The sequence below is a fragment of the Pezoporus flaviventris genome, unplaced genomic scaffold, assembly GCF_033815535.1.
Source record: "Pezoporus flaviventris isolate CSIRO_AGI_PZ_B2104156 unplaced genomic scaffold, CSIRO_AGI_Pfla_v1 ptg000037l, whole genome shotgun sequence".
Classification (NCBI taxonomy): Eukaryota; Metazoa; Chordata; class Aves; order Psittaciformes; family Psittacidae; genus Pezoporus; species Pezoporus flaviventris.
The window spans coordinates 11,590,935-11,603,396 of record NW_026892585.1 but is presented as its reverse complement, the minus strand read 5'-3'; the positions used below and the strand labels follow the sequence as shown (position 1 = coordinate 11,603,396).

Here is a 12,462-nt window from a genome sequence, read left to right as displayed (position 1 = left end):
TTGAAATATGAATTTCCAGAGTTAAAAGATACATGTACCCTGAAAAAGGTAGAAGAGGAGGACACCTAATCAAAATGTTTGTTACTTTCACAAGATGGATGTTCAAGCTGCTTTTCTGTATTACAGCAGAATGATCTACCCAATCTTTAAAACTGGAAGGTTTGATCTAAATCCTGTGAACTGTATTGTTTGACTTTCTCATCACTTTTTAGAGAAAGAAAATATGCATAATGTTTTATATCAACTAACTGCATCTGAGCTTCTGCCAAAAGAGTGAACGCCTTGATACACCTATGAGAGGAAACCGAATTTTCTTTATTAATTTTGAAACAGTGCAAAATGATTTCACTGTTTAAAAAACAAAGGTGGAGTGGATTGATCTTTCAACTTCATTTCAAGCAAAAGGAGAACTCCAAGCCCACATAATTAATGTTACCTAATTTCCATCAAAAGCAAACTACAGCATGTAATAGTTACACAGCCACTGGGTTCTAAGCCTGAAGAGAAAGGAACCATCACTGCTGTTTCACTAAAGAGAAATCAGAAATGCTTCTGCTACAATTATTGAAAGAAAATGGTTATTATGGCTGTAGCACATCCTCTTCTTTCTACGCCTTCCCAAGCTCTTACACACTCACTGCTGTTTTCTATGTAAAATAGTGGTAGCACATACAATAACTTGTAGATAGTTGCAAATTTCCCTCCTGAAGTCATACCAGCAAAAATTCTCTCAATCTTTTCTCCTACAAACAGGAAGGTACAGCTGCCCTTCAGGAGATTCCTTCCTAACTCCACGTGAATAAGAGACAAACCAGCCAAAAACACCCCTAAACTCTGCTGACCAAAAGTGAAGTTAGTAATGATGCTAGCAGAGGTGCAATGTGGAACATGAGGAAGAAAATCATCTCTTAATATCCATTCCAAACAACTGTCCAAAGAGTGCAGAAAGACCACACTGAAGCTTTTTCATGTTTAAATGTGAAAGCTAATAATCCCCAGAATTTCTTACCAGCTTTTTCAGATTTTTCTTTCTGTTCTTTTAATTCCTCGCCTTTTGTAGTCATTTGTTTGATCCGAGCACGCAGTTGGGCTATCTCCTCCTCCTTCAATTCCAGTGTTTCATGCATTTGTCGCTTTGTCTCTGCAATTACCATGCCCTAAGGAAAAGGTCCTTGTGATAAAAAGCTAGCAAACAAATAAAACATATAGCTGAAACAATTTCAAGCCAGGACACAATCCTTGACAGGAATAGACTTTAGTCTATTACTACAAGACCAGAGATCACGACATTTTTCCATGTCAGGAAACAGAAAACGCTAACGAAGAAAAAAGGTGAGAATACAGGATGATTTTGAAGAGTAGCCAAATTTTATCTAGTGGTGAAAAAAACTCATCCAGCCACTAAAGACCATGAGAAAACTTCCTAGTTCTGGTCCAGATACTTTTATTGGAAATATGCATAATGTTAACAAACCAAAACTAAAAGCATTGTAGAGTGCACGCTTCTCCTTAGATAACATGCACATACAAAATGAGCGTCGGTCTCGCTACTTATTATACCACCAAAAGTTACTTCAAGTACCAAGACTGTGATAAAAAAAAAATTAAGGAACAAAAAAACCCAAACCACTTCATATCCCTGAGAAACTACAGTTACTTTTCCTTCATTGGTAGCTTTTAAGTTAATTTATATTGTATCTCATCTTAGTCAGTGTTTGGGAGTGGTGGTGGAGTTCGGCTCATTTTGTTGTTTGTTAAAGCTGGTATTAAGGAGTGTATTCAGTGTAACTGCTCCATCCTGAATAGCATAATCTTATAATATTTATACCCTAATAGACAAATACCCTATAGCATCTATACAATAAAATTCTCAGGTAGCTTGTATTATTTGCTGGCTAAAACATAAACCAAGCCACATCAGATGACTAAGAAAAGCTTCTAATACCAAGAAGACAAGAGTTTTACAAAATCTTCTTCAAAAACTACAGAGTTTAAGAAGCTTTTTTACCTTGTCTTGTTCTAGCTGCTCAATCAAATTCTTTGCATCACGCAGCTGAGTAATCAGTTTAGTCTTCTCAGCCATCTGAAGGTCCTAAAACACAAACCCCAGGCACAAATTTAAAGCACTGCCACAGGTAAGAAAACACCTTCTTCTGGCAATCAGGTTAGGTTTGGCTCTTAAACTTGCATTATGCATTGGAGGAAGAACACAGAACAGAACCCACGGAAAGTAGGTAGCTTTAACTTACTTTTAAGGCTGCCTCATGGTCTCCATAATAAATCAAATATCTGAAGGCTTTGTTTCAGCCTCCACAGTTCTCTCATGGATGTCAGAACAGCTACAGTAAAACTGGCAAGAAACATGCCTTAGGCACCTGCTCTATTACCTGCATCTCAGTAGGGTCTCAGCAATACAACATAATTGGTCATTAATGGTTCTGGAAAAGATCCTTAAAATACTCGAGTCCTTCAGAGCAATTTCAAACAGGGCTGGTGCTCAGAGACTGAGAAGGGAATCTGATCTCTAGCACTGAGGTTGAGCACAGCTATACTTATCACATTTTCACATCCCATTACTATCAGCAATTTAATTTTACTCCACACTTGGCATTAGTGGTCTTAAAAGGAAAAATAAGCAAAATACTAATTTAGCTTTATGACTCCACTTATGCTATCTTCACTATATTGTGCTCTCCATTGTCCTGCCTTTCTGTGTTTTCTGTTCATTTACGTAACTTACGCCTCTTCAACTATGTCTTAAAGGTTTAGCTCTGCTCTACTGTTCTCACTTTACCTCTTGTCTTTTGTGCTGGCAGTCTTTTCCTCACCCCATTTTCCCACAGTTACTTTATTTCTGATACCTTTTTGAAGGATATTCAAAGAGTAAGGTTCCTTACCTTTCTCCAAGCAATTTAAGGGTCTTCTTTATTAACAGATTCTGGAAATACTGGAGTTCTTGCTCTGTTTTACTAGCTACCCATACAGTTCAGAGCATTTTCCATACCTTCATTTTCTCCAGTTCCTGAAGCCTCTCTTCTAACTGTTCCTGAAGTGCCTCCTTCTCGTTGGTTAACTGGGCGCAGCGCTCCTTATGAGACCGAATCATCTCCTTACAACGCTGCAGCAAGTTCTCTTGGCGCTTCACCCTCTGATGAAGAGTTTCCAGTGTTTTAACAGAATCTCCACTACCCCCTATTAGACAACATATAAACATTATCACATGCACGTACTGTTTCCAAAATGTAGATCTGCATTCGTCATTCACATTGCAGGCAACCCACAGGGCTCTGAAGAAAGTTGCGCAAAGTCTGCAAAACTTCCTAGTGACTACTGTAACTACCAGAAACATGCTACACATACACAGAATAGTAAATACAGTCTTTCACCCAATATTAATTTACAAAGGTCAGATATCATACAAGCTTCGAAACCAAACTATTATTCAACAAAGTTTTCTACACAATTGAAAAACCATGATTTATAAATCTGTCTGCTGCTACTAACAGAAAATTCACTGGCAGGAAAAACATAAATCAAATCAAATCACACATCTCTCAAGTGCCCAGCACACTGATTCCTGCTTTCCCAGGGCTGGGTATGATGTTAACTCTAAAATATCCAGATTGACAATACTACGTTCTGCAGGTTAATGGTCATGTTTAGTGAGCTGTACTCCTCTCTGTATACCTAGCACACTGGATAATATTTTACTGTGTGTTCTGGAGGCTGTAAGAGTACTTGGCATGAAAATAGGGTCAAACAAATTTAAAGGTTTAATTCACAGCCATAAGTCTTACACATTATAGTCCTGAAGCAGACTCCAGTATAGGAAACATCTTAAATCTTGATTCTTAGGGACTGGTTACTTACTTTTTTCCTAAACACTACAAAAGGCATGATGCTAGATAAGAAAATCTCTGATCTTACCATTCATATGATCCTCATACACACAAAAATCTAGCAGATGCTGAAAAAAGACCATTTTGAGATGCATGTTCACCTCTGTCTGAACCCCACCTTTTATGAAAAATACCAACAAATAACCCTTTCATTATATGTCACCATTAGAATATTGCTTACTCAGTAATCAAACAATACTGGAAGCATCTTAGAATCTCAGAAGAGTTATCCTGTCCTCTAGCTGCCATACTGCTATCAAAACAACTTTCTGCTAGAAAGTGCATCCTTCCTATGATATATTCAACCCTAAGTACTGTTACTCCACCCTAAGAAACAGCAGGCTTATTCCCCAAAATTCAAGATCTCCTAAAAAAGCTGCAACACCTACCGTTGCTTCCAGGATCCACAAAATTTTCTACACTGATTTCTCTTGTTGGACTTTCCCCTTGTGGTTCAGACTGAATATTTGGATCAGGCAATTCAGTACTTATCTGACCATTCTGTAACCTCTGCTTCAACAATGATACCTAAAAAGAAAAAAATAAATGTTCTTTTTATTAAGACGTCTAAGCAGATCATGTTTTCACCTCCAAAACTAGAATTAAAGTGATATCAGTAAGCAAAGAAAGGAAAAAAATCTGTTTGATTTTTTTTAGAAATTTTTTTAGCAGAATCGTATTTCTAATTAACAAAAATAGTACCATCAGAAGTGGGAAAAAAAAAAAAGACCAATTAAGCAAAATACACAGGTTTTGCCAAAGCAATTTTAGCTCAAGTATGTGCTAATATTATGTTCTTGGTAACAAAGACATAACAAAGACATCAAATGTAAATCAAACAATCATAGTGAACATGAATAAGATTTTACAAAGGTATCCCCTACCACAAAGATGAACATAATTTCTAGATAATCCTAAATTCTCAAGAAGCTTTACAATGTCAGAGCAATTATAATAAACTGTGGACATGCATTATAGGAAATACATTATTAAAAAAGTAGCAAGAGCAGTTTTAAAGAATATCTGTTGGGTAAGGTACCTTACCTGAGTTTGCAGGACACTAATAAGTTGGTCCTTTTCTTCTAAGGAAGCATCAAATTCCTCTTGGAGATGTTTCTTAGCTTGTTGATCCATCTGGAGCTCCTGAGAATCGTAAATACAGGCATCTCAAATGAAAACTTCAATGTGAATTTAAAAGGCTTCTCAAAATATTATGAAACAGCATTAAAAATATCTCTTCGCAGTCGTGACCCCAGAATGCAACCATGAAGTGGGTGTTTCTTTTACTAAACAATATTCCACACAACATAATACCATTCTAATACTAACATTAAACTAGATTTGATGCAAAATTATCAAGGGTTTTTTCTTCCTAGAAGTAAGTTTCTCTAGGGATCACTTCAAGACTGCTCTTGAAAACTGTTTTCCACGCACACATTTCTCCTGGAAGTTGGAAGACTGTACTTTGGTGAACCAGATTCTTCATTTAAGTACCAAATGAAGTCAACATAAACAAGCAGAAACTTAAATTTCTCTTATGCTCATTCAATATGCTAGCAGTCTAATATAATAAATGCCATTTATAACAGCAGAAAGTTGGCTTTTTTATTCCTGAAACATGTCTCAAATGAGAAAGCAAGAGAACACCCAAGAACTATGTGCCTTATTTGATACTTAATTGCAGTCATTTAGCTGAACACCTTTAGAAGCTTGTTGCTGTTCCCTAAATCCATTAGTAGGATCTACATGATCTTACAAAATACTGTCTAAGGGAGATTTATCTACTTCCTAAGCTTTTAAAGTTGAAATATTTAAATTTCTTTAAATAATTACTGTTCTAATAGAAATCCATGTATTTAAAGTTAAATTAATTCACAACTGCTTATTGTGAGAATCAGAACCATGCACATTTCATGCATGCAGTGCAAATAATTTTCCAAACTTGTATGTTAATTTTTATGTATTCACTTCATCTATACATATCTTCCTGGTGTTTTTCCCCAGGGAACTAATGCTTCTATGACCATTGTTCTGCAAAGATACGTGTATAAAAGCAAGCACCACCCATAAACATGGCAGAACCGTGCTGGAAGGTGTCACTGGGAAAACTATGCCTCTCTCTTTCATATATCCACTTTTTAAGCCTGCACTGCCTCAGGTTGTCAACAACTCTGATCACACTTCTGCCTTGTGCTTCTGGGCTTTAGAAGCAACTCCTTCCAAGCAAACCAAAGCAGCTCAGTGCAAGAATAAGTGTCAAAGATTTACTGAAACCAACATAGGAATAGTCTCTTTGGATCCCAAAGTCCCGTTTGATCCTTGTCTAAGAACACTGAAGACTGCTTGAAGACTGCTGTTGAGTAATTACTCTTAACAGAAGAAAACTAGCAAAAGACACATTGATTTCCACAGACTATTGCACACTGTCACCTTGGCTTCAAAGGAGATAGCTTGTATTTACATGACCGTCTTAAAAGAAATTTGTCCAACTCAACATATTTATTGGGAAAAAGGGCCATATGATGAAGAAAAGGATTCTTTTACTTAATTTCTTATTACAAATTACATCAATGAATGATCTACTTCGTAACATTTTAGCTTCCGCAATGCAGATGTACTGTTTTACTTGTAATTTCTCTTTTAAGTATGTCTTACCTAATGCCATATAACATGTGGGCTTCTGAAAGACCAAAATAATCTGCATTTTGAAGTTTTTCAGTTAATAAAAAAAAAATTGAGTGTAAGATTTGAAGGAATCTTTAAATTTACAAGATCTGCAACAATGACATTAAATTTTACACCAAAGATAAATATATAGAGATATAAATTGGAAATACGTGAATCACAAAGACTATGACGTTATGCATGCATCCAACTCTTTCATAATTGAAAGCTTTAAGTCTGGTGTATATATATATGCCTTACAAACTTTACCAATAGGCACCAGTAAGCTGGAAAAATAAACATACTGGAACATGTGGATATAGACTTAACACAGAATGAGCTTCTTCCATTTGATCTTGTGGTGAACTGGGAAAATAAACCACATTGACAAGCCACTCCCACCAGTAATGCTGTTTGCTTTACCCTCCCATAGGCTGTTAGGCCAGCTTAGGAATACAGGCTGGGTGCAGGCTCTGGCTCAGATGAGCCTGGCACACCCAGCACTCTGCCCCACTGTTCTCAGCTACTGCAAAAGAAGCAGACCTCGCCATGGTCTGATGGTTCTTGCAACCTCCACACCAGCACTGCTGCTCAGCAGGGCACATGCCAAAACCAGAAGTGCAGCCACAAAAAAAGCCTGTGGCTTTGAGCAAGTTGGCACCCAGCTCCCAAGCAAGTCAAGAGCATGGACAGAGAAGCTCTCCCATGCCCATCTCCGAACCTGATGCTGCACTGCAAAATGGCTTCAGCTTCATAATCTGCTTTACCAGGGCTTGACAATACAGCTTTGGTGAAATTGCCTTATTAATTTTCTCTGCCCAATAATCTGTACATATCTTTAATTAAGACCAATGTGTTTATTATCAATACTTCTTTTATTTTCACTATAACCTAAGGAGACAATAATCATAACTATACTACATATCCATAAACCCAATGTCAACAGAGATCAAGATGAGTATCTTTTAATTTTATCCTAATTTTTTCATCCATACTCATTAAAATCTTTATTAAAAAGTGCCTATTACTTGGGATTGCCTAACATTAGTACTTCTCAATACTATAAAGAACAGCAAATTGCACAGGTACATCTATTGCTGGACCCAACAATACTTCAAGAACCACACACATTTCTACCTATTTCACAAGGAACAGAAAGCAGTTTCATGGGTACAATGAACTGCTCTGTCTTAGAGCAAATAATAAGCTGCTGAATGGGAAACAAGCCAGAGAAATAACCCTATATAAACAAATGATGAAAGCAAGCAGTAAAAAACCCCTGCTGTGTGAAAGAAAATATTTTGTAAAGTGAACATAAACACCAAAAGCTAGACAGAGAAAGATCCTATGTATGGGTAGTAATGAAGTAAATAATCAGTAAAGGAAATTACCTCTCTCAGTTCTCCAATTCTGCGAAGTGCTTTGTCCTGAGTTTGACTCAGGACACCCTTAAAAAAAGGAAGAACAAACATCAGGTGTATGAAATGTAACTTTCTATAAAGTATGTATAAATTCACAGAATCGTATTTCAGCAGAAGAATTAATAACCTGTATTTCTCTTTCAAGTCAAGCTTGATGTGTAAGTATTATCATAAACTGCCAACTGTGGGCTGGCAATCTATCACTTGAATGCAGCTGATGCAATAAGAAAGGCTGGGTACAATAGCTTCACAGTTGTTTACACAAATCAATATTAACTTTGCTTCCTTAGAAATCCCAACAAGAAAGTCTTGTTACACACAAACATATATACACAACCTATTGTGTAAACACACACAATGCACTGAAAATTAATTCTCTATTTGCACTACACATTTTAAGAGTCAGAAAAGCATTCAGGTAAGAGGATGAAAAGTAATGCTTACCTGTAGCTTCTTCTTCTCCCGCTGGATAACTTGATAAGCAGATACTAGCTAAAATACAGAAATCAGGTATAATGATGAATGCATCTGCTTAAGCTATCAAAATAATCTGCTATAGCCATCTGCATTTTCAAACTCTTGACCTGAGACAGCTCTTCTGACAGAAACCTATTTAGATGCTCTCAATGTTTTTTTTTTTCCATTTATAAAATATCTCCTACATACAAACCCTTGAGGTTACTCACCATCCATGTACAGTTTTCCCTTCACTGAAAAGACCTGCAAGACCAACCATGCTTCAATACAGGCAGTTGAAACCCAACTGAATCACAAGGTTACATCCCAACCAGCCACCCCCCGGGGATGTACATTTGTAAGGGTACATGTCCCAGAGAGCTTAAGTAAAGCTAATTTTACAATGAGTATGCATTAAAAAAATACACTTACAAATCTAGCAAAACAAGGTCCATGTAATACTGAATAGTCTCATCCCATGTGCTTTGCATAGACCCAGCAGACAAAAAAAGACTGGAAGTGGGCACCATTTCTCATTGTAAGCCGATAAAAGAGCTTAATGAGTAACTGCACAATTTAGTTTAATTAAAAATTTGACCACAATTGCCTAAGCTGTCCAAAGCTGAAGTAGCAAACTGGCACCTGGAACTGGAATATTCCATTTTCTAACTGCTGAAAAATTAAAGGAAAACTAATCCAAAACAGCAAAACCAGAACTCTTTTAAGGCAAAAGATACCTTCGAATTCTTACTTAAATAGGCTTTTTCAAGAATTCAAAATTAGTTTTAATTTCAAAGTTGTACTTATTTTGCACTTAAAAGAAAACTATAACTACTCTGGATGATTTTCCTCACCAATTTTTTGAGACGCTAACTTTGTATCCTATTTCAAGAAAGGGAAAAATATAATTGTGTCTTATCATTATATATTTAAGCTACTTTCTTCCAAGCTCCAGCAAAGCAATTCTTTCCGACTGAAGAAACTAACAAAAATAGAATGAAAACCCCAAGCCTTTTTGATGGAGAAAATTAAGAGTTGCTGGAGAGATTGCACGGAAAAAAAAAAACCAAACACAATCAAAAACCCACCCCAAACCAAACCTATAAATTGATGAGTTTTCATTTTAGCAATGCTTTTTATGTAACCTTTTTAAAACTATATCTTATTATACTATCTGGAAACGAATGACAAATTAACGACAACAAGTACGGAATGACAAGTATGGAAGACAACTGCTTTTTTTCAGGCATATGCTGAATACCGTACTTGCTGTATACATGGTTTAGGTTACAGGGATTTTGACACTAATAGCCAAATATCTGTACAGGAATTACTGTATTTGAAGACAGCAAACATTTGAAGAACTGTAAAAAACAGGGCAAATTTCCAGCTTTAATTACAACACACATTTGAAACCAAAACAAAAATCCAGCACCACCACTTGGAAAACTTTTCCCAACAAGTTGTAAAATCAGTAGCAAAGCTACTTATATATTGGTTTTCACTAAAATGGCAAAAGAAATAGTCCTTGAATTAATTCCTTCCAGGGAATACCTGGAAATTATAGTGAACAGAATGTATTCATTGTAAACAAAATGCTTGCCAATCACATGTGCATGGAATATGTACTGTTCACTTCAAGTTTCAGCAGAAAAGTGCATTTGCTGTCATGCAAGTACAAGCTATGCTCACCTCTGCACTGAACTCTATCCCTTGCTATGAGCTTTCAGCAGAAACCTTCACAGGCCTACTTTGCGTGAGTAACCACTAACCAATCTCTATTGCTGACAGTGTGACATTATTTACAAACAGAAAAGGATTTCCATGTTTTATTACCAGAAAAACATTTTGACCAATACAGACCAAAAATAACCACACTTAGAATAATAATTTGATTTTTATGTTAGTTGTAAGTTGATCCATTTGCTCCACATAAGAAAACAGAAAGATTATCCAGTACTGCAACATGTTAGTCTCACTTTTCCCCCTCTCTGCCCAGGTAAGCCAGCCATTGCCTACCTCTGAGTACTTTCCCCTGTAGTTGCCCAAGCTGCGTTCCATCCTGCGCAGTCGCTGAAGCAGCTGCTCTTTGCTGAGGCTGTCCATTTTTCCCAGAGGCTCCTCTGGCTCACTTTCAATGTCAGAAGGTGGATCAAAGGTGGGACCAGCTGCGTCCAAGTCCAGTCGATTCAAGAAGTCTCTTGAAGAAGCTCGTACCAGGGACTCCTTAGAAGAAGAGCGGAACAGGGACTCTTTTATTGGGCTTTGAAACAAAGACTCCATGGAGGGAACTCGGAGCTGAAGCCTCCGGGTGAAAGACTGAGTGTCACTTAGCTGCAAAAAATCAAAGCAAGTAATTCTGCACTGCTTTTAGGCAGACAAACACAGTAAAGTCCAGGAAACAGAGACCTGACCTGGGCAAAGGAACACATGCATGACACCAAATAACTACCGCTCCCTTGGAAGAAGCATCAACTTCTGTAGAAAAATCAATCATGCAACTACCAGATATGGGCAATTTCAGAGAGCAACTAAAGCCAATAATTTACAGATCTGATTTAAATATGCATCTGTGTAACTCCTTTAAAAAGAAATGTAAACTCAAACAAATAGTTCCGTTTATTGTTGTCCCAAATTTATAAAAAATAGTTGTGACTCATTTATTGCCATGTTAAACAGAAGACTGTGTTTATCTCAAAGACACAAAAATATCTTCCTATGATTAAAAGAACAGATTTATTGTAAAAGTCCTTGTGTAACAGCTCTAGCATGCACTCTTACACCCTCCTTTTCTTATTTTATTTTAAATGGCTTTACAGTTTCTACACAAAATACAATTATTGATTCTTGCAGCTGCAGTACTTAATGCTGTTCTAAATCAAAAGGTTCTGTGCTATGGTACTGTATACTGCTAGCACTACAGAAGTGATTTGAAAGCATTACTGCACAATGTCGCTCCCACAACCAAGTGTTGGGACACACGTGGTAGAAGCCACTGCTAATCCCACTCCAGCAAGCTGAATATTTACAAGAGATACTGAAGAATGACTTCTACCTTGATCATTAGTAATGATTCTTTCTTAAGCCTACCATTTATTTTCTTTCCCTTCAGCTAGAAATTAACTTTCTACTGATGCAATATGCCCCCAGTTTGGAAAGTGAGATTAACACTCTGTATCCTGTGCTGGCTGGATTCATGAGCAGAGACACACTGTCAGATACCGCTAACCCTTCCCTGCAAGAAAAAAGCTCCGCACATCAACAACACTTAATACCAACTAACGGGATTACACACACAAAAAAAAAACCCTTAGTATCCCTTTGTATATTACAATACTTGCCCTTAGTACCCTGACATGCAAGTATTTATCATCCCTGCTTCAGCACGAACATATATACTGGGCACTTAAAGCAACATACCACAAAGACAACACGGCAGTGAAGAAGATAACCACCCCCCTATATCCTCCACATACCTGCGGAGAGGCTGATCCACTTCCATTGTTTTCTTTGTACCCAAGAAGTGGATCTCTACTGGAGTTCTACAGGAGGAAAAACAACTGTTAAAAGGAAGAGACTACAAGGACTGTAATTCACGAATTCCTACAAACAGCATCTGCGCTTTTTCCTTGCCTGTGTTTTTAGTACTTTCTTTTCAACATTTATTAAAATGTCTTCATGCAAACAAGCTAGTTTGTTAAATTCAAAACAGATTGCTGCAATATACAGAACTACAAAGCAGCTATGTGTGCATGGATTAGTACGAGACATCTGCGAAGGCTGACATCTCCAATTAAATTATTCATAATGATTATTTATGTAACATTTAAGCACAAATCAAAGAAATACCCAAAAGACAAAATGATAGCAGGAAAAAAATCTAATTGATGACTAGTGTTGCTTATAGCCAACATGATTAACAGTGGAATCACATGTTTAAGTCCACTGGGGAGGATGGAGGGTACAAACTACCGGGAAAAAGGTGCTGGTAACAGGCTGTTTAAGACTTTAAATAAGCACAG

The 12,462-nt window shown here is 37.0% G+C and overlaps 1 protein-coding gene across 5 annotated transcripts in view; it reads right to left on the bottom strand.

Moving 5' to 3' along the window:
* The window catches only part of GOLGA4 (golgin A4), a 54,690-nt gene that overhangs the window by 27,386 nt on the left and 14,842 nt on the right, over positions 1 to 12,462 (bottom strand). For all 5 annotated transcript variants that reach the window (XM_061464717.1, XM_061464718.1, XM_061464716.1 and 2 more), the window contains 9 exons: positions 11,917 to 11,982; positions 10,460 to 10,666; positions 8,429 to 8,476; positions 7,955 to 8,011; positions 4,944 to 5,042; positions 4,289 to 4,427; positions 3,005 to 3,192; positions 2,009 to 2,092; positions 1,010 to 1,157 (listed from right to left, as the gene is read on the bottom strand). In XM_061464717.1, the coding sequence (XP_061320701.1) occupies positions 1,010 to 1,157; positions 2,009 to 2,092; positions 3,005 to 3,192; positions 4,289 to 4,427; positions 4,944 to 5,042; positions 7,955 to 8,011; positions 8,429 to 8,476; positions 10,460 to 10,666; positions 11,917 to 11,982 (1,036 nt within the window). The remainder of the gene's footprint in view (positions 1 to 1,009; positions 1,158 to 2,008; positions 2,093 to 3,004; positions 3,193 to 4,288; positions 4,428 to 4,943; positions 5,043 to 7,954; positions 8,012 to 8,428; positions 8,477 to 10,459; positions 10,667 to 11,916; positions 11,983 to 12,462) is intronic.